Source organism: Dromaius novaehollandiae, chromosome 1, assembly GCF_036370855.1.
Source record: "Dromaius novaehollandiae isolate bDroNov1 chromosome 1, bDroNov1.hap1, whole genome shotgun sequence".
Taxonomy (NCBI): Eukaryota; Metazoa; Chordata; class Aves; order Casuariiformes; family Dromaiidae; genus Dromaius; species Dromaius novaehollandiae.
The window spans coordinates 11492691-11517573 of record NC_088098.1 but is presented as its reverse complement, the minus strand read 5'-3'; the positions used below and the strand labels follow the sequence as shown (position 1 = coordinate 11517573).

Sequence of the window (24883 nt, the reverse complement as noted above, 5' to 3'; positions counted from 1 at the left end):
AAATTACAGTCCTGCTGCTTCAAGAACGCACCTCTCCTTCATCTTTTTGAGACCGTTTAGCATCAGGCTAATGGTCCTAATCCATGTTTTAAGGATTTAAGTTGCATTTGAACAATAAAAAGGTACAACAGCAGAGACTGTTTTGTATTTCCATGAGTTTATTAACACAAGCAACACAAGTTTTCTTATTTGGTATAGAAATGGATTGCAAAGGCAATAACTGTCATTTCACAATGGCTTTATCATGTTTTTTTTCCCCTGTGAGGAGGCTGGCTCATCCACTGCCGGCAATGGACACACCAAGACGCATAGAGGAAGCAGTTACGACATTCACCTAGGCTTTTTGGTTAATTTATTTTCCTTACCTGTTTTTTAGTACAGGTATTAGTAAAGCAGGAAAATACGCACAAATATTTTCTTAATAAAAGACTACAGGTAAGTGAAACAGCTGTACACCATCACTCCACATAAAATGCCTTACTAACAGAATCCTCTACCGCATCAAGCGCAAATGCTACCGCCATCCTAGGGCTACTTAAAGTTCCTTCTTTGATACAAATACTCACCAATATCTCAGTTTTATTGGTTTTCCTAATCTGTAATTAAATATGTTTGAAGAGAGTTTAAGTTGTGCTAAACTCATGAAAACATTCGATGCTCGCTGTACTTCCAGACAAGCAAACTAAAGGTTCCTCCAGGTCTGAAACTATTACGAGCCCACTTCTTAAAGATGCAGCCATGTTACAGCTCAAGCAATTTATTCATTCATTAAAAAGCGTCAATCACTAAAATCTACATTATATGACAACCACCACCTTGCAAATGATTTATGTTAATTTCTTGCATTAATAAAAACTTTAAAAAATACAAATCTCTCACTACCGCTCTTTAAAGATTTGTTCAGAACATGTAGTAGTAAAACAGTTCATACATGATAAAATCTAACCCATTTTACAGTTCATTCAGCGTAACCAGGTGGTATTCAGCTGTGTCTGATTTTTTATACTTGTGTCCATTTTTAGCACTTCTCGAATTGCCATAGTAGCGTAAGTGGATGGGGGAAGGGAAAACTCCATCTTCAGTGCCCTGAATTTACCATCTGTCATATCAGACATAGGAGGAAATACAGACAAGAACAGACTGTTAAAGACTGTAAAAAATGCTTATCCTGGATACCATCACAAGTGGACATCAAAACTTTAAAAAAAAAAAAATTACAATCCATACTGTACACAGTCTACCGTAAAGTGAAATTTCATAAAATAACTTCCATTTAATATCTTCTCTCAGCAGGAAGTGACTATGTAAGATAAATATTTATCAAAAATTATATAGTTGATCAATTTTGTCAGAGTAGGGTATTTTTGTTTTCTTTTTAAAAAGAAAAAAACTCCTGTCCTTTCAAGACTGAATTCCTAGTCTCTTTAGCCTTTTATTTTCTGGAAAACAGAATCAAAAGACCTTGTGACCAAACTTATTTTAAAAAATTTCAGTTGACTTAGGTATTTGAATAGTCTCTTATGTTTAGCACTAATAATACATGCTCAAGCATATAGCCAATTTGTGGCTTAATTCCACCTTTTCTTTATGCATTTCATAGACACTTATGGTTAGACATGTACTTCATTTTACAGAGATCTGTAAGAAAATGCAACAGTCAATATAGACTGCTGGAAGAGTTTGCTTGTACTTTTTTTGAGAAATAAGGGTCCTTACTCAGGCACCTAACTTTGGGTACCTCCTTTTCTATATCATTACCTAACAGTAAGCTCTTTAAAAGAGCTTTCAATATGTTGCAGTTGGAAACAACAGTAAGATCAAACATCTATTTTGCAAACATCAGCAGAAATGTTAACTTACCTGTAGGAAGAACTGGTAGTGGTTTTCCTTCCAGCTTATCCAAATCCGTACTAAATAGTGGGATTTTAGGATCATCATATGCAACGACCTCCCTTTATAATATACGTAAGATTTGTTGTTATTGTTATTTAAATTTGGCAGCTACAAAAATATCCCTGAGGCAAAATGATTCTCAAATACAAATTAGGGAAGGTGTTACTTACAGTGCAATAACTGACAAAGCTTTATATAGAAAGCTTGAGTCTGTTTAATGAAGATCATCACAAAATAATGAACTAGTGAGAAATTTCTTTACTTAACTCAGCTTCCCCCCCCACCCCCACCATGGGATATCAGGATTTCCAGCTATACAAGAAGTGTAGTTTATGAAGTTATAGAAAGAATGGCATCAACTGTAAAAAGGATGCTTAAGAAGAAAAAAAAAGCTAGGCTGAATAGGAAGTGGGAAAGCAGATAAGCTCTAAAAATCAGCAGTAACTAAAATAAAATGCAAGCATTTGAATTTTTTGTCTCCCTCCAAAATCCTCCATATCCTTTCCTATGTAACACAGTAATCAGGTCATTTTGCACATTTGTACAATAGCCTGTTTAAAAGATATTTATTCAGTTGCCATATGACAACTAGCTCGTATCCCTCATAATAGTGATTTAGTACATTTAAATAATACAAATGATCAACACGCAGGCAATTGGAGACCAACTCTTCTCATCGTAAGATTGCCAAAACACCTGGTTTGTGTTATCTACTGTAGTTTCAACATGAATAATTATCTATGAATTGTTTAGGCAAGCCCTTATTGCAAGGGATATTTACAACTAGATAGACATCTTGACGCTAACACACCTTACAGAACCAGAGGCTCAGTGACGAAATAAGGCTCAAGTTCAATTGTGTAAAAATGTGAGGAAAATGAACAAAGCTTCCTTCTTATGTTTTGGTCTACATGTACACGCCATGATCTAATGGTACTTTCTTAGTCATCCTACATATATTCTACACTGTCAATTCAAGTGTACTTTCCTTTATCCTCCTACTCACCAGTTGACATTCTGAGGTCGAATGATGATCTTTCTGTATGCTCCTGAAAGTGAATAATCTCTGATTTTATGCCTCATGTTGTTGATATCAAGATTGTCGGCTACTAGCATTTCCTTGTAGGCCTCACCAACTGCAAGAAAGGAAAACATTAAGCAGAGAGTGTGTAGTATGGCCAATTTCAACAGAGGTAGTTTTTATATAACATTCCTTCCCTTGTTTTCCAGTGATCTTCAGCATATGTGGGATAAATGTTAGAAGTTTAAAATCATTTATCGCAAATCATATTACTTAATGCTTTCTTATACAACCTGATTAGCAGAGTCAAGGAACCCAGAATCTCTTGCTTGACAATCAAAATATAACCTGAAAACAAAACTTATATAAAATATTTTATTGACACTTCACTTATTGACACAAGACTAAATCTCAGGTATATGGGGAGGGGAGGGAAAAAAAGAGGGGCTAGAGTACCCATTCTTATTTTTGAAAAAGTAGCAAAGACTGAAATGAGTTTAAAAAAGAAAAAGCCCTCTGAAGAAGTTAGCTGATAGGGAACACTGAATACTTCTAACTTAAATGGCCAACAGAATGAGTCTTTGGTCTTGTATCCTTAAGTAAGAGTATGTGTATGTACACATGATGGGGAGCAGGTTGGCAATGCAAATACAAGGATATACTGCAACTAATACGCAGTTTGATGTATTTATTTTGTAGTGCAATTCTGAGCATTACTTCTGTCCAATTGTGAAGTTTCAAGAGGAATAACTTAAGCTTACTAAGGGCAAATCACATTATAAATATTGAATATTAAAAATTTCAGCTTTTCTTTTTAATCTGTGAATTACATGTGGTTCAGTGCCACACCTCATCTCAAACAGATTGTTACTTTCCAAATATTTCAGCGGTGGGTGGTAAATAGGATTCGGTGAGACGTAGCTCTGACAGGTAAAGAACCTCAAGAGAGCTGCCTGGTCTTTAAGGACAACCTCTTCCAAGCACAAGAACAGTTCAACCCAATATTCAGGAAAACAAGGGAATGTATCAGGAGACTGGCTTGGCAAAACAGGGAACTCATGACTACCCTCAAATGTAAAAAGGATATATACAGGTAGTGAAAGGTAAGACAGGCTACAAAGAAAGAACATACAAACATTGTCCGGGCACACAGGGATTGTGTTAGGAAAGCCAAAGCTCAGCTAGAGTTGAAACTGGCAACAGACATCGAGAGCAATTAGGAAGAGCTTAATTGCAACATCAGCAGTAAAAGAATACAAGGAAAATGTGGGCTCCTAAATCCTTTGCCTCAGTCTTGACTAACAAGGTCTTCTGGGCCTCTGTGCTTGGATACAAGTTTGAAAGAGGAGAGAATCTAGTACCAGCAGAGGAGGATGGAGCCAAGCATCTTTTGAGAAATCTTGACCCATACAGCTCTGCAGGACCAGAAAAGACACATGGGCTGAGAGCTGGCTCATGTCATTGCAATGCCATTCTCTATCACTGAAATGTCATGGAGATCAGGGGAGGTCCCTGTTGACTAGTAAAAGACTAATGTTGCACTCATCTTTGAAAAGAGCAAGAAGGGAACCTAGAGAACTACAGAGCAGTCAGACTCACTTTGGTCCCTGGGAAAATCATGGAGCAACTCCTCTTGAAACACTTTTCTGAGCACAGGAAGGAGCAGGTTGTGATTGAGAACATCCAGCAGGGATTTACTAATGGTAAATCAACCCCTCTGCCTTCTACAATAAAATTATTAGCTCTGTGCATAAAGGAAGAACAGTGGATGTTGTCTGCCTTGCCTTTAGAAAGGTTTTCAACATGTTCCCACAGTATCCTTGTATCCAAGGCTAGAGCCTTACAGTCTGGATGGGTGCACTACTTGATGGGTGAAGAACTGGTTGGATCATGGTCTCAAAGGGTAGTGGCTACTGGTTGGTAATCCACCCAGAAGCTGATTACAAGTGGAGTTCCTCAAGGATCTATCCTGGGACTTGTATTGTTAACTACCCTTACCAGTGTACCTGGAGGAGGAGCTGGAACTCATCCCATCAAGGTTGTGCACAACATCAAGCTGAGGGTGCAGCTGATACACTCAAGTGCAGGACTGCCATTCAGAGGGACCTAGACAGGCTAGAGGAAGGGGCCAACAGGAAGCTCACGAAATTCCGCAAGGACAAATGCAAATTCCTGCATCTGGGACAGACTAACCCCCTGCAGTGGTACAGGCTGGGGACTGAGTGGCTGTGAAGCAACTCTGCTTAAAACTTCTTGAGTCCCAATAAAAAGGAAATTAAGTATTAATTAAAAGAGTGCCCTGGCATCAATGAAGGCCAATAGCATACTGGAGTATGTCAACAGGAGTGTACCCAGTAGCTGCATCAAGGGAAGTGTTTATTGTCCTTTACTATGCACTCATTAGACTGCATCTGGAATCCTGTGTCCAGTTTTGGACACCACAGTACAAAGAAGATATTGATAAACTTGAATGAATTCACTGAAGGGCTACCACAATGGTCAGGGGGCTTTAGCATGTGCTCTATGAGGAGAGACTGAGAGAACTAGGCTTCTTTAGCCTAGAGAAGAGAAGGCTTATGGGAGACCTTAGAGAACATCTGTCCTTGGAAGTTTCAGACCTGACAGGACAAAACCCTGAGCAAGCTGGCCCAAATAGGGAGTTGACCTTGCTTTGACCAAGGATCCTGAGATCCCTTCCAACCTAATGATTCTACAACTCTGTGCCTTAATAACAACATTGCGCTCCATGCAAATAATTATAGATAACTCAACCTACTCCAACAAAAGCAATTTAGATCCAATACATTTTATATGCAAAAGATGAAACATAAAAAAAAAAAATGCATATATATCTATATATACACACACACATATATCCCTTAATATTTAATTAAACCAGATCTGGTTCTTTTTCCTAACTTTAAGCTTTTGCTTGGGCTATGAGCCCTAGAAAGTTAGTTCGTTTTCTACTTTAAAATCAACTATACACACACTTTTCAATGAACATTTCACCAGTCATTCCCCTCACCCCTGTGCTGTTTTATGAGGCAAAACATTCTGCCTTAGTATTTTCTTTCTTTGGAAAAGCTATTTGCTATAAAGAAACATGAAACAGATTTATATTAAATGAAACAAGTGACAATGCAGGCTATTATTATCCCAGCTAACAGTAGTATATTATCAAAGTATCAGAGCTCTGGAATTGATTATTTTTTTAAATGATGCCAAAGTTGTTCTTAAAAGGAAAATTAGATCTATGCAATCTTAAAAAAGATTTGCATTTTCAGAGTGACTATGCAAGTTAACATTCAAACTTACTTTTATGCTTTGGATAGATAACATCAAATCCAGGCAGCGGCATCACTACATCATGGATAGTGTAGTTATCAACATCATCTTCTTCAATATGAACAGCTGTGCCTACAGTCAGAACAGAAAAATAAAGTTACCAGTATGAATGTCCGTTACAATTACCATTAGCAAAATTTTAAATTAAGTATTTCATTTAAACAAGCCTACTTTTACAGGTATAACTATTGTTTTATTTGTTTAATTGACACCATTTTTCCAAAGGAAAAAAACAACAAAAAAGAAAAACACTCTTTAAGGCTGTCAGTGATGATAGAATCACAACCTGGTTTCCAGTAACTTTTAAAGCTGAATGAAATACGGACTGCTAGATTAACAATCTACCAACTAGAAATATCATGGATCCCCTCACCACAGAAAAATTTCAGAAAAATCCAAGTGAGGGAAGTTTTGCCCAAGTGCAGTCTCTACTTCTAAAAAAACAAATGTAAATAAAAACTTGTGTGGTTAAAGCATTCATAACATCTTTTCTTCCACAGTTCAACAAGGTATCAACTCGTTCTTTCCTTCAGTAGATCCATTCCTTCATAGTCTCTCTCCCCCATCGAACTACTTAGTTGGGCAAACAAACAAATCAACAATTTAAACTGTAATATATGTCTCCCATTTCCTTGCAAAATTTGACAAAAAATGGCCAGTAGATTCAGAATTCAGTGGACTTGAAAGAAAAGAGCAGTTTATGTTTATATGATACTGCATACTTATGCCTTGTTTTGGAATTTGGACTATAAAGCATCACTGGCTTTTTGTTTGTCTGATTTTACCTCCTTTAAGTATGAGATCTCCTGGTATAGCTTTAAGACCATAATCTTCTATTCTTTTGCTCACCATATTGTTCCATACATAACTCTGGTAGCTATGAATATACATTAAACGATTATTTCTTGGTATCTGCAGGTAAGGAAAAAAAAGTGAAACATTAGAGAGAAGTATTTTTAGTTTTTTCTCTCCATCACACCCCCCAAAAAGGGATTTATTTGAAACATTACTTTCTCCGGACTCATGATTAGCACTCTCTTTAGTGGTATACCGACTTCATTTTGGGTCTTTATTTGGAAGAAGGGTATGTGAAGAAATAATACTTTTATACATTTGAAACCCACACAAAAATTGTGTTTAGATTAAAAAAAAGAATCAAAAAACCTAAAGTTTTAATTTTTTGTTAAATAGCTTATCAAACAGACGGCTGGTATGAAATGCTGGGTTCACACTCAACCTCCTGATATCTTAAGTAAACTTTGCAGGTGTCAGGGCAGAATGATATCCTAATTATCTTGTTCATAAACTAGTAATTACTCCTCAGTTTCTACACGGGGCCCAATAACCTGCTGGTGAAGAGGCATTTTCTCCAAAGATTCAGTCTTGATTACAGTACTTGAAAATGATAGTGAGCCTGTTATCTCAATGCCAAGGTGTTTCATTAGCACACTATGAGCTTGATCCACACTTTTAAAGCAAGAGAAAAAATTTGATATTGAATTTTTGCACAATCTGCAGATCTGTATTAGACATAGTTACTAAGTGTAACAATATAGCTTCCAACTTAAAAAGGAAGATGGCTGCATTATTTGGGGAGCTCATTAGGCATACATTAATTACAGATGTCACAAGTTACTATGTAGCAGTACTTCAAGCAAACAGGCAGGAAAAATGTAAAGATTTATACTTAACCTCACCCTCATTAAGCATCTATTAGTCTATTTCAAATACATCATGATACCATCACAACAAAAACAGCATGCTGATTTAAGTAAACACCCCACAACACATTCACACTCACTATGCCAAATGCAGAAATTATGTTCTTCATTCCATACTTTGAGAGCCCACGAAGAAGCTGTCCTTCCACACACCTTTTTACAGGCAGTTTCTTGAGGGCTGCTGCTGGATCTTTAGTCTTTGCCCATTCTTCTCTGCATTTTACTAAGTATCCTTTCTCAGCTGGAACAAGAATGTGAAATAAAACATTTTAACTACACCAAAAAAAAGCATTCATCTCACTTTTCGTTAATAATTGAAAAATTAAAGTTTTAGTTATGATAATTAGTATTAGCATGTGCCACCAGTTTTCCCACCATATTTTGGTGTATACTTAGGAAATATAATGGTTTTGATAAATTCTGAGTGCTGCCAGATTTAAATGTAATGTGTTATTTTATAGGGAAAAGAAGGAAAAAACATTATAATTTTTGGAAGTGTTAATAGTTTAAGTTTTTTTAGAAGCACTGGTAAATTGAATTGTATGCTGATATGACAGAGACAATTCAGGTGCAAAAGTGATGCCCCAGAGAGATGAGTGGGTTTCAGGGTTGCCTGGGTGTGGAAGCAGCGGTAGCGAGGCGACTACCCAGGCAGTGTGACTGCCCCCATCCCCACTGTGCGTTCCTGGCATCTCCAGCATAAACAAAATAGACTGCTGGCTCTGGTAGTTTCTGCCTGGAAAACCACCTACTTTTCTGTGCTTAAAGGTCTTGTCAACACTTTTTTGTGCCTATCAATCAGTGCCAGTAGGGCCAGATTTCACACCACCCTCAGCACTGTACAGCGGATCAAGTGCATTCACACGGATCCCCTGCCTTTCCCCCAGAAGCTGGAGGGAGCGAATCCTCGCTCATGAGTCATGCTGGTAAGAGCTCCTGGCCGTGTGGGAAACCTGTACCAGGGCTTCAAGTGGAGCCTCAGCAGACTCTGTATACTACTACTCATATCCCTTTTCACTCACCCCTCAAGAAACTGCACAGCAAAGAACTAGAAATAGAAAAGGCGGAGTCTGAAGACTACCTTTCCATTGCTAAACTGACTGAAGTACAGCATATGTAAAGCTTTCCACACAAATGTCCTTTTAAATGGTAAATTGGTCCTTTTTAAATGGTAAAACAAATAAACAACTAATAATAATAATAATAAATGCACAGAATCTAAAAATGTTTGGGAAAAAAAAAGACAGACAGACAGAGAGAAATACTTTAAATGTTTAGTCCTTACCTCCTGGTCGCGGTTTTAATATCAAATCCATTACTTCATTCCAATTGTTCTGTAGAATAGCTCTAAAATTCAAACAGCAAAGTTTATTAAGAACTTAAATCTATTTAAGTATGTAGCAAACTCACCCAAAGAAAGCAGTATTAATGTTTGGATTTATTAGTGGTAGTAATGTTATGTAAGGTATATGCTGCAGCAACTTCAAAAACAACTTCTTTCTTCAATCAAAATTAAAACTGGCACAGGCAATATGATTAAAGAACTTTCCCAGAAATAAGTTAGAAGTTATACAAGGATACAATAAAATAATACTAATAAAAAACTACCCACACAAAAAGAAAGATGGGATGAAAACAACACATACCTGCCAATCTGATATGTAGGAACAGCTGTAGTTCCGAATCTTTGCATTCCATAGTAATTAATGAATCCAATTTCCCTGAGAGATTGCATTGCTTGCTCTATCTGGTCATCAGTTCCTGTTATGTTTCTAGCAACATATTTAAAAGTATCATTTTGTTAGATACAGATTTTCAAGGGCTCATACTATTTTATGATCCCCAAAGTATTAAAGCTCAACATCAATGTTATATAACAGTTATTAAATTCAGTAGACTCCCTCCAATTCCTAATAGATTGCTTTTCTTCTTTGTTGTAAGGTTATATGCACTGATATCCCACAATTTAAGAAAAAAAAAACGAAACTAACAGAACTATCTAAATACAAACTAACACATTACCTGAGAACAACAGTGAAGTGGTTCCCTTGCAGTTCTCCTAATTTCAGTGGATGGTTCTTGTAACTGAAGTTTCCTAATTTAAAGTTCATCAAGCATTTATTCAAATGAGCAAGTCTTTGTGCAGTGATTCTAAACAGAAACAGGCCAACACTGATCAATCTAAGCTTAGAAAAGCAGAGTTAACTAAATACAGAAGTGCCAGCATTTCAAGACAAAAAGCAAATGCTTTAATAAGTAACGGGTTCAGCTTCCCCATTTTTCTGTTATCTTCAAAATATTTATTTGAAATATCTAAAAGAGAAGGACAGATATTTCTTAATGCCTATATATACACAAGACAAAGTGGATACTGTATATTTTCACATCTTACACATTGTATCTTTTCACATCTATGTTAGAATATACACTCAGGAAAAAAGAATCGCAATATTGAAGTGTACTGGCTCCCCACAGCTTTATTTGCTGTATTTGAGTAAATATACCATGAATGCACTGAAGGCAGCACAGCCTTAAATGCATAGCTAAGTAATTAGCCCTGTGTAAGCTTAATGCAGATGAAGGAGTATGAAATCTACTTGTCACTCCTGCAGTTCTCATTTTTGTTGCTAGTAGTTTTGGAAACATATCCTGTTCTTTGTATTCCTGAGCTGCTCTTTGCCGTTCTCCATAATTTACACCAGGATCAACCAGTTCATCAATTAGCATGGCCAGCATGCTCATTTCGGAGTGGGCTGATGATCAGTAACTTCTTTTCTACCCCATCTTTCCCCTATGCTATATGGAAGAGTCTGTAGTCCAGCAGTACCGAACAGACACCAGAATAGATAGTTGTAAGCGTTGACTGGGGGGAAAACTCACTGAAGCTCTCGGACACTGCATTAAATGTGATGTTACAGACATACAGAACAGCAACGGAGATGGCTATATCACAAGTTTGGCTGATCATCATCAATTGGCACATCTGTCTTTCAGGAATGATAATTTGGGGCTTCTGACATGAATTAGTAATCCCTTTTACATGCGTGAACGTATATGCACATGCAAACCCCTGGGAGGATGCCCTCCTTTTAACAAGGATTTGATAAAATTACTGGTTCTAAAACTCTGAAATCTGAGAATTCCTCCACTTGACAAGTGTGGTTTTCAAAGAGTTGTAAAAGTTGAGGAGACAGAATATTCTAACCAGCTAAACAGATACTGTAAAGCTTGACTGCAGGGCATCTATTATCCTCAGTTATTGATGTAGCACTAATTTGAAATGCCAAGGAATCATATAATTATCTTGGAGTATGCCAAAATAATTTTACTTTATTTTAGTAGGCTACTTATGGGAGTATATTAAGGCAGGAAAAACTTCTAGTCTTTTTTTGCTCCTGGTTACTCACAGATGAGCAAAGGCAGTGTTTAGCATTCTTCAGAGCTGTTCAGAGAGAGTTCAGTGAGAAAGGAAAATAGGATTCCAACTGGAGGAAGGGGGAAACAAAAGTCATGAAGGAAATGGGGGTGAATCTTCATCATGTCATTCTGTTTTTCTACTGTTGCATGAGAGTCATGCAGCATGAGAGTGTGTACGCAACTGGGCTCACTGCTTCAAACAAACCTACGCCCATTTGTCCCACCTACAACTGAAGAATACGACTGACTGAAAATATCAGCAATCATCATCAAATAAAAGAGTACAGTGTATCTTCATTAATGCACGTGTCATATGAGTGCTTTACAAGATCGGGACCCGAATCTGCCATTCGTGTTACATGCAATACTGCTTTCTGCAGTGAAGCAGAAAACCTGCCTCAGAGTCTAAGTTAAGAACAATAGGTACAAATATTGCTTTTAAACAGTATGCATAGTAAAGAGTATTCCTAAGACAGGAGTCTTCAGAGTTTTTAGCAAGGTAGCCAAATTATCATGCTAGGAGTGCAAATACTCCACTATATTTTCACTTACCTAAGAACAGCAATCTCTTGAACTGTTATAGCCCTTTTATCTTTAGTTCCCATGTAGGAAAATATGTTTGGCTTCACTCTTAAAAGCAAAAGTAAAAAACATTATCTATATATTAATGTCAACACAGATTGGACACAATTGATTTTCAGCATAGCTAGCTTGAATTATTAGTTTCTTTTATATTAAAAATAGACAAAAAAATTTACATTTAACATCTTTGTATATTTTGTTCAAAAAGGAAAAAAAAGTTATTGCCCAGAACTCTGCTACAGTTTCACACTGCTGAATATATGTGACATTTTCTAATCTCATCTATAAGTACATAAAACACAGGGAAGTTTTCCTCTTTTAATTATCAGATATTGTTATATGCAAACAGATTCACTTACAGCATGGTTGTTCTTTCAAAATATGAGTTTTGACATATTTCTTTATATACATCCACTCGGTGAAAGAATGTGCAGTGATCACTATCAAAAAATTCATATCATGTCCATTTCTTCTTTAAATTTCAAATAATATGTATATGCAAACACCATGCATAGACATTATGTGAAAATAAGAGAAGTTAATTCAAAATTTGTTCCTTTCCACATTGCAATTTAAAGCCTGTGTTACATAGGAACTGCTTCTGGTTGTTCCAGCTAGGGGCACTGGGGACAGCACGATTGCTATTAGGTATATATTTCCACCAAACTACATTCAGTTTTCAAATACAAATACTAGCATTACACTGATTAGAGTGTGAAGTATAAACATTTATTTTTGGAGGGGAAGGATGGAGGGAAGCAGCAGGAAAGAGTAGGGAAGCTTCCCTATGAATAGATCACGGAACTGATTCGATTTAAAAATAATCCTTCTTCTGCAATTCATTATGTTCACATCACGACTTTCACAAATCTTTTTGTTGTTGCATTTGATGGAGTGAACAGAACTAAGACTGTGTTGCCATGGAGAAATTAATATATGGAACCACAGTTTCAGACTATCAATGGTGACTGCTCAAGAAACGGTAAGCATATTACTACAACAGTATCTGACACAGATTCGTATCATCTTTGAATATCTTCACACACTTCGGAAAATTTTAATTTTAATAATATGCACATGAAGGCTATGAACTACTTGACCTTTGCTTGGATCAGCCAACTTAATTTGTAGAATTTCTTTCTTCTTAAGTAATGCGGTGCAGTCTTATAAACAAATTACTTGGGATTATTTTGTTGCATTCTTCCCTCCACCCAAAACTTAAAGTTTCAAATTTGATATTCTAAATCATGGGGTTTTTTACAATGGCTAAAAATTAGATGACAGTAACCACTTGTGTTGCTCTCACATACTGTTGGAGTATAACATTCATAGTAACATGAAATATTTAGGAGAGGACTACATGCTAGCCAAATGGTCTTACCTTAAAAATTTTGATAACACATTAATGGCATCCATAGTATCCTTGTTCTCCTTGTACAGTACAAAGTGGCAGTAGCTTCCCCTAGATTTTGGCCAAGAGTGTTTTCTTGGATCTTTAAAAACAAAAAGTTAAATTAAAAAATGGAACTTTTATAATTTTAATGAAGATAGTTGCCATTGCAGCTCCATTTAAAACAGACATGCAATTGTGATTTCTCATAGTTTCCATCTGCTTAAAAAAAAGAAAGAAAGAAAGAAAGAAAGAAAGACTGCTACAGCTGCAAAACATTTGAAAAGCACCTTCTGCCCTTCCACTGGGCTGTATACTTTTCTACGTAAAGGATATCAACCCTGTCACTTAAGAAAGCTTGAACAAATGACGACAGTTTCCTCTGCATTAAATTATCTAAAAAATTTTCCCCAGCCATTTAATTGCCTTGTTGCCTGATTAAGCTCCTCAGAAACATTATCAGTGCACTGACTTTCAGCAATAAAACCACTCTACATCTCTTCTAATGCCTGCTGAAGTTAATAGACGACCACCACCAGAGCCCTGTTTGGGTGAAGACTACAACATTCCTTACATTACCTTACTAATGTGGTATTTATTTCTGTAGAACTTTTTTCCTGCATGCAGTGTAAAAGCATGGGTTATATCTTTACAAATGCCTAAGAAAGTATATTGGCAAAAAATTACTTAAGGTGAATTTTAGAAAAAAGTCCTTTGAGAGAGGTAAATCTGCCACAATAAAAACATTTTCAAGTAATTCAAAACAGATACTGTGCCATGTTTAGAGAATGCTGAAGGGAGAGATAACTTTAGCTCCTGTAGACTAACAGGAGATTTACAATACTGTACAATTATTTGGGGTTTGCTGCAGAGGGGAGCAAAACTGTCAACACATTTGGCAACGTTTTCAGACATAAAGCTTTCATTTTATAATTATTTACTGTTGATTGCATTGCTGGGAAGGGGGATTGATCCTACAAGAGCCTAGCAAACAATTTTAAGGTGCTTCATTTATTGATTCTTTGTTTTATAAGAACAAAACTGAGTTTCTTTCTCTATTTAATAAAAAAATCCCTTTCTATTGGTAGTCACTAAGCAGATGCTTCTGTTTCTGTACAAAAGTGGCCTAAGCGCCTTCCTTAACAGTAAAAGCTAAATAAATAAGCCAGTCCTATTCCAGTATATCAACACTGACATGGGGAGGCAGTTCTTTGGAAATTTTGCTAATTTGTTCATATAAGTCTAATAAAACCCACATATCCCTGCAGGCAGTGAGTATGTTGAAGCATCATTAAACTTCCCGATAAAAGACAACTCTTCTTGCCTTTTTTGAGAAAGTACCATCCATACAACTGCTTCTGTCAAAACAATTTCTCATGCTACAGTATAGAATATATAGTTTTTAATCGCTCAATTATTGTAATGCCTGCCTTGTGCCATTGGTCTCAAAACAAAGTCTCCCCTAAAAATACTAAGGGGTTTTCTAGGACCTAATCTGTACACTATGATCAAAAAGCTGTTAAGAAGTCTCACACCTCTGTTGGCCTCCCTTCTGAGACACCAATTAATTTACTTTCACACATATCCTTAAACATGATCAATGAAATACTGCATTCAGTTTGAAGAACAAGATACCTTCACGAAGGATTCATTAATTAGAACAAGAGAGAAAAATGGACAATGATTCACAAGGAAAGTCTTCTCCAACTGGAATATTCCTCAAAGTTTAACTATTCCATCTTGCACACTCTCATTTAGACAGCCTTCAAAAAGGAAGCCCTAATCAAAACCAGACTAAAGCACTCTTACATACAATATACCAACAGTCTCTTCATGGTTTGGTCCCTACAGCCAGGAGCCTATCCACAGCACTGCCCTCCATCTCCAGTGGTGGAAGACTGCAGCTACAGTCCCAATATTTAACTATTCCTTGCCTAACACCTGAAATTATTCAATTGGGTAGATGGATGTCAGGGACAGTTTGTATTCCTTATTATTAATTTTCAGAGTCATGTTACATATTTGACAGCAGAATCATATTTTTCAAGCTTTGTCTTAACACCTTTTGCTGCAATTTGAGGGCTAGAAGCTTGCTTTTTTTAATATCAGGATATGAGATGTTTGCTTTAAAGTTGTGTAAATAAGTTCTAAAGGGCAAAGTCTTGGCTTAATGAAATCAAAGGGAAATTTACCACAGATTTCAAACAGTATCATAAATCCTCATCTTTCATATCACTTCTTACTGCCAGACATTCTCTGCACTGAATGACTAGGGTCTATACTGCACTAGCAAAGAAGAGGCAGCACAAGCTCAACTATTGGCTATTTCTGAGAATTTTACATGTTCCTTATGTGTAGGTTTTTTTTAGAATTATTTTTTACTAGGTTGGCCAGTCTTAGCACTATTTAGGAGGTCGCAATAGTTGGCATTTCATTTTTTTAGTATGAAATGTCAACATCTCTTACCTGTTGCAGTTCTGACCTCTGTCCCAATGCATAGCATAAAGAGCACAAAAGAGCAGCATTTAATTTTTAAACTGTTGAAAGGTTTTTAGAGGTGAACATGCAGGTTTATGGTTATGGGATCGTTTATGCTGTAGACAGCATCCAACAGTTAGGTGGTGGGTGACAGCAATTTAGACAGTTATGCAATGGAATCGTGCAGAGGCAAACAGTGAACGTATGGAAAGCTTCGATCAGAGATGCAACAAACTTCATTTGTGGACAATGACGAAACAGCAATTTACTGACAATTTATTAAGGCAGCATTAAAGGTATTTGGGGTGTGGACCTACTATAGACACAAAACACTTCTGATTTTAGCTTTTAGAAAAAGTATTTTGGTAACCTTTTACACTGAAAGCAAAAGTAAACAGATCTCTCAGGTAGTATTTGAATATTATGTGCTCCTAAAATGTTTCTTGCCTAGGGGACCCACTCAGGACTGAGATGTGTTACTGACTGTACAAACACAGATGACAAATATAATCCTGACTCAAAGAAAAAAAAAACCTTCCACTCTCAAACCCTGAATTCACAAGCATTTACACACACTCACTGAACTGCATACACCTCAACCAATTTGAACAGGTAAGTGTCTGTAGCATCACAACTTAAGAATCCAAGTTTTAATAGATGATGTTCCTCTGCATCACAAGAAGGTGCTCCAGATAATGTTTTAATCCTAAAGATACACCACTAAATTATTTTCAATGTACTCTGAATACTTAAATTCTTTTATACAGTAGCTCTTAGTTAAGACCAGTCGGCTTAATAAGAACCACTAGACTGTAACAATGGTTAAAGATTACAAGCAGGAAAAGGGAAAGGTGGAGAGCAAACTATTACAAACCAACACAAAACAAAACTGGCTGAGGAGAATTCTGTGCTTGTTAAGTATGCATAGTCCGTGCATAAAGCATGCAAACATACAAGTTCCCTAAACACAGCTGAACGGAATACACAACACATAATTTGCACCAATTTTTACAACATTCCCATATTCGCTTAGAAAAGTAACAAACTTCGCTTGAAAGTAACAAACTGAACTGAATGTGGAGATGTTCTTATTTAAACTTTTCAGTTATCTTATTTCCTTCTCCACCTCCTTCATCTTTAAAATGAAAGGAATAGATTTATATGTTATGTCATCTGCAGGCTGAAATGAAATCAGTTTAAACAAAACCAAACCAAATACTAATACCTTTAGTTAAACATGCAAAATTCTGCATTTAGACAATCTTCTGGACTTACAGAAGCAACTAAACGATAATGGCATAACAGATGTATAACACATTAATTTATCCTCAATAATTAAACCTAGATCTCGTAATATTTAGGCGAAAATTTTCAAAAAGCAATATTATTCCTTATTTTTATTATTTCAGAAGAGTAACTATAATTTATGATGAATAACGACAATTTTCTGCAAATATACAGTAATTAGCTTTGGAAGTAGAACTAACCTGAAAACCAAAACTGTCTTGAAGACCACAGTAAATATATTGTGGTTGCATAAAACTATACTTCTGAGAAAACAAGCAGCTCCTGTATCTATTCAAGTCATTGAGAATTTTATCATGGATTTTCAAGAAAGTCAGAATTTTGCTGATTAAGTTTCATCTACAACCCCTTACTGCCATAATGCGCAAATACTTACGGATCCAGGTAAGTTCAGAAAAGCTAAATTAAAACAATACATAAAAAAAAGCCCCTATTTCGCCTATTCCCATTGAAATAGTAAAGATTCCTCCCACTTCTAACCTAATTATATTCGATTAATGATCTGGAAAGAAAAAGTGAGTACAAATCTAAAATTATATTTCAGCGAACTACAGCAGGAAATATCCCTTGTGCTCCTAGCTATTTATATGCACTGCCTCAGTGCAAGAAGAAAAAAATGTGTTGGACTAAGGATGGATGCTCTGCTTACCCTGCTTTCTAATGATTTTTAATTTTTAGTTTAAATTTAGCATTTACTTTACCCAACTACTGTGATACTGAAACTCACTTGCCAGTGCTTTTTTCCCAGCAGCATGATAAGCAATAATGTATTTTTTCCCATCTCGATCTTCTGTTTTAGTCTCCAACCCAGGAAACAAGGACTTTATAGCCTGATGGATAATTGTTCTTTTTTCTTTGCTGTCTTCAATTACCTGTGTTAAAATACATGCATGCAAAAATCAAATAAAGTAATACAAACAGAGAAGGATTCTCGCAGAACTAAAGTTTCGTATACTTAAAGAAAACCTACTGAATCACACTAACATCCTGAATCACACTAAACAGTCTGGCCTACTCATTAAAATTAGTTTGAAAAATAAACAGCTAACTCTGCTACAAGCCCCAGTCTCAATATTAGCAAACAAAAACTCACGAGAGTTATTTACTTCTTCTGTGCTTAACAAAATTTCACCTTTCTGGGGCAATCTGGAAAAACGAAGTTTTTTGATAGCATTAAAGAAAAAAGACCCTAAAATTCTGTAATATATGAACGCTTATCTGAAATTGTCAAACTTAAAATCCTACTCATTTCTTTGTTCCAAATTTAGCTCAACAGTTCTTCAAATACGGAATATTTGGATTTTTAAAAGTATCAAGTTTTTTCTTTTCTTTTGTACCTTTTTATTTTCCTTGTTACAGAAGACGACATTTATCGTCTTTTCTACTAAATCACTACGCACTGACCTTGGAAATAGTTTTTCCATCAGGATGGATTTTTTTTAATCCTTCTTATACAATGATCCTATAAAATACTCCTAGACAAAAAGCCAAAACTTGAACACAAAAATTAAGACACACATTTGAGTTCATGTGTATAATTCCACCGAAATCAAAATGACTACCCATGTGTATGAATTTGAGTTCACTTGTAAGGCTTTACAGATTGAACCCTAGACTCGCAACGTCTCTCTATTACCTACTGTTATACCAAGTTCAAACTGCTCTTATACCTTAAATGCACTAGAAAGCATGTACCTTCCAGTCACTCACACACTCCTACCCTCCTTTCCCCCAAAATTTCATGCTGTTTATTAATTTTACCTCTATGGCGACACTAGTTTCCTTATTCTTAAAAAGCTGGAGCTCCTCTAAACGCTTCTTATCTTCATCTGACAAAACTGTAAATGTTTCTTCTGATGGGTCCTAAGCATATTAAAAAAAAAAAAACACACACACAATAACTCATATAGAACAATTTGCACCATTCTCTTAACATCGTGGGTTTTTTTTTTTTTTGAAGCGTATAGTCATTACCAAATCTTTACCTCAGAATTTACCTCATCATCCACTGGCACAGAAAAGTCATCTAAATGGCTCACATGTCCATCTTTTGCTATTTCATGAACAACAAAGTCTGAGTATCTGATAGGAAGAAACATGCATTAAGATTGTAGTTAAAAAAAAATGAATTTCCTTTTCAAGAAGCTATTTGTTACCAGAATTTATTCAGGGGTGCATAAAAGAAACATCAGCCATCAGAAAGCTTTACCTATTCCCACTCCTCAAAACACATACCAACAGAACATAGTAGAAAGTCTACTGTATCTAAACAAAGTAGACTTCCATGTGAATAACCGAACAACTGCTGTAATTATTCTGAATCATTTATTTGCTAACTTACAGAGATCAGTAATTCATATTCTCAGTCCTAGTCATTACCGACAATTAAGGCTCTACTGCATTGTTACAACATGAATAAATGCATTAATTCTGTCGTTCTGCAGAATAAAGTGCATGCTAGCTACTCTAAGAAAAGCAGGACAAAAATCAGCTCTGTTATATATCTTCAGTCATAAAGAACACCTTTCAAATACAGTTATTCTGCATACTCTAGGAAGGCAAAACAGAATTTGACTATCATATTTTGGATCAAGTTACTATGTACAATAGTAAAAACATCCTGACTCTTTTTTTACATAGCAATTGCTTGTAAAAATAAAAACAAAACCTCCAAATCCTTAGCTTGTGAAATGTTGAGAGATGAATACAACTTCACCGTGGGAATGTTTCTATCATATCTCCCCCCAGCCTACATTCACCATACCTCTGTGCATCTGTACATCATACCGGTAGAATTCCTTCCTTAGGAGTGTTACATGTCCTTTGCCTTATTATCTATAGCTGTCTAGACATGTCAGTGACGATTACCATGCAAATATCAGGATTAAATTAGTTATAGGTGCTACAAATGAGGACCAAAGAAAAACGATGAGAAAAACATCTCTACCGCATGGCTACATCTGGCCATCTCTGTTCAAAATTGGCAAAGCTCAGAGAAGGCAGTTCAGTGCAGACTGTGTCCACCAGCAGAGGATTATGCTAGCTCTTTTACGTTGTACATGAAGTTTAAATATATAAATAATAAAATGTACATAAGATACTCCTTATGTAAGATGACCTATATATGAAACCAGTATATAAAAATAAGGAGTTTCTGGTGTCTAAAACAAAGCATGCTTAACTGGTTTGCTAAGATAAGGCAATAATGGATGTTTGTTTCACAGGGTTTTGTATTGGCATTCTGGTAGTTTTACTGAAAGATGACATTTATTAAAAAAAGAAGACAAGTTTCATGAAATAAAAAGACCTACTAACAACCAAGCAGCTTACTAAGTATATAATGTAGGATTCCACACCCTAAGCTATAAAATTCCTTGCTTTTGTGTTTTGTAAATGATGGTATAACTCAGAGTATTATTTAAAGTCAGAAGGACCATCTGCCAATATCCACACTAAGCCACTTTAGCACAAAAAAGCAAGGAAGAAATGGAGAATGATGTCTTCAACACTGTTATCCAGTGCATCTTGTATCAGCACTGAAGAATTGTATAAAAGGTACTGTAAAAAGATTTTATGCTGTATACCACTGTGAACAGCAAGGCAAATAACAAAGGTTAGTATAATCATGTATTGCCAAACATACAGAGTTTCTTTCTTCAGAGTTTCATTTGACAGGAAAGAAAAAAAATAAACAGAAAAACAATCTAGAAAAATCCCAAATAAAACTTTTCTTTCAGCCTCAGCATAAGGAAAAGAAAGCAATGAACCTCCCAAACGGCCACACACAATCCAATTGCATCCTATGAGAAAAGGAAATGGAGAATAACAGCTGCAAAGACAAGCAATTAACATACGTAACAAGACAAAGAGTTACCTCTCTTTTAAGATTCCAGAAAACCCTTTATGAGAGCTAACAAATTTAGTTATGCCAACATCACTTTCTGTCAGTCCATGCTTCATCATGTCTGCAAAGCTCTCTGGATCTCCATCTTCATCACTTTCCTCTAGTTCCTCATCTTCCTGCTCCTCACCTTCCTCATTGGGGATTATTTCATTTTTCGCATCCTCAAGCAGAGATTTTTCAGGTTGCTCTGTTACAGTCTCAATGTTCTGCCCAGAGTTGTTCCCTGTCTTAGGCTTCTCTGAGATCTTCTGTCTTTTAATTTCATCTGCATTAGCCACACCATCCTCGGAATGAGGACGTTTCAAGGATACGCTAGTCATTTCTACAGTTTCCATGTTTAAGGCACAGTGTAGGATAGAAAGCCCTGAGGAGCAAGAAGAATGGCTTATTTCCTGTGTGCTTAAGAGCAAAACAAATACATATTCCCGTCACTCCCAGGACTGTGTGTCCTGCAACAGTTCACGAAAATTATATAACTTTCCATGTTTTTAAGTTAAACAACAATTAAAGAACTTGCACAGCTAGAAATATTATGCATTTGGGAAGAGAGAAGGGAGATGTTAAGAGGACTTAATACCCACCCAAGGCAACAGGCATCTTAGGCTATGAAAGAAAAAGATTCAATACTAAACAGTCCATTTACCACCACTGTCACTCTTGCCAACCATATCACAGCTGCATCCAACCCCTTTCCACACAGACTATGCTGTCAATACAAATTTAGCACCTGGAAAACTTTCTGTTAAAGGTGATTACTCTCAATTATTCCTTGTTCTACCAAGGCTTCATCTTGCAAGGATTGAGAGAGGATGACTTGATGCATTCCCCTAAACCTGAAATTTCACCTCTTCCTTTTCCATGTTCATCTCTTCTAACAGACATAATCCCTTGCAGAACTCAAGAGGGCAGCAATTCAGACAAAAAGATAGAGGGATGAGATAACAAAATCTTTGAATGAGGCGAGACAAACGAAAAAACAAGCAAGTGAAATGATCTTGGAGAAGAATGTGACTACTCACACTGGTGGACAGAGCTCTGACTCTTCACTGGTAACTTTAGCAGCTGCCCTTGGGTCAGCAGAACCAGAACCTTAAGACCTGAAAAACAGAGGAAAGTTTCAGGCAAAAAAACCCAGAAGATTGCAAGGATGTTCCTGTCCTTCAATGATGTGTTAAGAGTTATAGGATGTCTCCAAAGAATTTTAGGCACCTGAACAGATCCCAACTGCTCCAGTGACTCTGCTGAAATTTCACAGTGTGCAATGCTCAGGTACTCGTAACGTTTCTGTAGAATTCGCCCTGTAAAAGTATCAAGGAGACCCTGAATTTATGACTTACGTAAATGGTTTGTAACACTTAAAAGAGACCTCTTCTGACACCTACACACAACTTATTAAACATGAACCAAAAAAACCCAGAAGTAAACAATGCGCTATGACCACAGTTCACTAGTCTAGAAAAATACTGAGAATATGTATGAATGTGATCATTACAGAAACTGGCTACTACTCGACCCAGTTATCAGCAGCTGCATAGAAGCAGACACAACCACTTAGATGGACAAATTAATAAAATCACTTGTAAAAGTGTTACCAAACTAGTGACATAACACAATATTGTCACTGAACAAGCTAGAGCAGAGCAGCAGAGAGTTTTTTACTCTTATGCTTGTGAAAGGAGATCACAGTTTCTATAATGAGACAAAGACAGCTCCTTTCTCCCAGTGTCATTCAAGTAACATATGGGCAATTTTAATAAATTAATAAATAAATAATTTAACAAATTAATAAAATTCAGCTGTTTAGTAAAGAACTAATTCTGGCACAGAGCAATATTTTAGAGCTACATACATCATCCTACATTATTTCTCCCAACTACTAGATAACATTCTACTTAATTTTAAAGGATATGTTTTTAAAGGAAGACTCATTACTGACTTGACAATCATATCTGGACTTTCAGTTGTACAGTTCACATAAACTTGGGGTAAATAGACAGGAAAGACAGTTTTAGGAACATATAAAATATCTTGCTCAAATGAAGAACTGAAAATGGAAGCTAGAATAAAGAACTGACGAAAGGGAAATAAGAAGAGACTTGTAAAACGCATGTATGATGCTTGAAGAGAGGAGTGACAAGTCACATGCAGAAGAAAGCAGAACAATCAGCAAACCAATGTACCTTTCAGTAGAAAGCGCCAACTTCAGTTTGCTCTCAAACTGAAAAAGTGCATAAAAGCGTTCTTATAAAAAATTTAAAAAATCACAGCCAAGAGAAGTGATTCACCAGCATCTCCAGCTTCTTCTCGTGTCTGCCAAAACTTACTATAAAACATTCATGCGGAAAAGGCTTCGGGGTGGTGTGTGAACCCTGCTGCATGATGAACAAAGCTGAACTCAGCACGCTGAAACCCTTTGAAAAGCCTGCAAAAGGAGGCAACAAGGCAAATCTTGTGTTTGCAGGATAGACTTGTAGTACTGTGGTATTAAACGATGCAAACTGAAAGAATTCAACGTTGGCCCCAAATACTTTAGAGTTAGCAGATACAGCCTATTCCCAAGAGAGAAATAACTCACATGTAGTAAACTACTATTCTTGTGCCATCATTAGGGGAAATTTGGGGAGGGTAATTACTTGAAGGAGCAAGTTTCAGTGATGAGGGCACACGCCGCCTCACTTGTGCAGGTCACTAGTGACACCTGACTGCTACTTTCGGACAGCTGTTGGGCCACCTGAACGCTTCCCTCAGCAAAGAGGCGTTTCCATAAAGGCCAACACCTCCACAAGCAGCGACCCCGCAGCAACTCCACGGGAAACCACGCTGGGACAGAGGCTGAACTCCCACCGCAAACGAAGCGCCCCACTGCCTGGGCCAGCGCGTTTCGGGCACTGCGCGCGCGCAGCCGCGCAGGGCGCTCGGGGGCGGAGGCCGAGGCCGCCGGGCCCTCAGTAAGACGGCGGGCCAGGAGCGCGCCCATGGTGCTGGCTTCCCACCAGACGGGCCCCGGAATCGGGCTAACACGCGCCCGATGACACGGCCGCGCGCGGCGGCAGCCGCCCCAGGGAGGCGGCGGCGGGGAGCCATGGCGCGCGCCCGCGGAGGCCACGCGGGGCCGTTACGGGCCCGGCATGCACCGCGCCGCCGCAACGGCGAACCGCCACGGAGAGCCGCGCGCGCGGGGAGGCGGCGAGGGGGGCAGGATCAAGGGGCTCCGCGCGCAGCGGGAGCCCCGCGGCGGCCGGCCGAGACCCCGGGGGCGGCCCGCTCCCGGCCGAGCCCGCGGCACCGCCGAGGAGCCGAGCGCGGCCACGGTCGCCGGGGGCGGGCGAGCGGCCGCGCCCGGCGCTGCGGGGCCGGGCAGGGGGTGCCACTTACCGCCGCTGGCGAGGGGGGGCCGGGGCAGGCGCTAGCGTGGCGGGGAGCGCAGGGAGGCGGCGGCCGCGGCCGCGGGAGCGAGCGGCGCGGGCCCGCCCCGGCTCCGCGCCGCGTGTGCGGGCGGGGGCGGGCGCAGGCGGGAGGCCGTCCCCGGAGCCCGGCCCGGCCCCGCCGCCCGGCTGCCGCAGGGCCCGGTCACGCCGCGTTTCTCCTCCCCGGCCGAGGCCTCGCGGGCGGCGGTAGCGGCCCCGCAGATGATTCCCGGGGGAAGGAAGGGCGGCGGCGGGGGCTGAGCCGGCCCCCTGGGCTTCGGGGGGCTGTCGGACCCCTGCGGCGCTGCTGGAGATGCCTCAAGGGTTAACGGGGGGGGGGGGCTGAGCCCGCAGCAGGCATCGCCGGCGGGGTTTCAACAGCTTCAGCGTCGTTCAGTTAATCATTTCTTTTCAGGG

General features: G+C 38.2%; 1 protein-coding gene across 5 annotated transcripts; it reads right to left on the bottom strand.

Moving 5' to 3' along the window:
- Positions 1 to 137: 137 nt before the first annotated feature.
- PUS7 (pseudouridine synthase 7) lies at positions 138 to 24580 on the bottom strand. 5 transcript variants are annotated; one of them, XM_064505560.1, is made up of 19 exons: positions 24435 to 24580; positions 23240 to 23481; positions 22269 to 22357; positions 22079 to 22156; positions 21030 to 21423; positions 19141 to 19237; positions 18917 to 19018; positions 17883 to 18027; positions 13364 to 13475; positions 11953 to 12030; positions 10006 to 10134; positions 9630 to 9755; positions 9269 to 9330; positions 8064 to 8224; positions 7048 to 7174; positions 6233 to 6334; positions 2900 to 3029; positions 1861 to 1952; positions 138 to 1099 (listed from the first exon to the last, which is right to left on the bottom strand). In XM_064505560.1, the coding sequence occupies exons 5-19, from the start codon at positions 21392 to 21394 to the stop codon at positions 963 to 965; spliced, it is 1965 nt and encodes a 654-aa protein (XP_064361630.1). In that variant the 5' UTR covers positions 21395 to 21423; positions 22079 to 22156; positions 22269 to 22357; positions 23240 to 23481; positions 24435 to 24580; the 3' UTR covers positions 138 to 962. The 5 variants fall into 5 exon arrangements, with proteins under 5 accessions (XP_064361630.1, XP_064361638.1, XP_064361647.1 ...); XM_064505568.1 differs by having other exon boundaries at positions 23384 to 23481; XM_064505577.1 differs by lacking the exon at positions 22269 to 22357.
- Between the last annotated feature and the right edge of the window lie 303 nt (positions 24581 to 24883).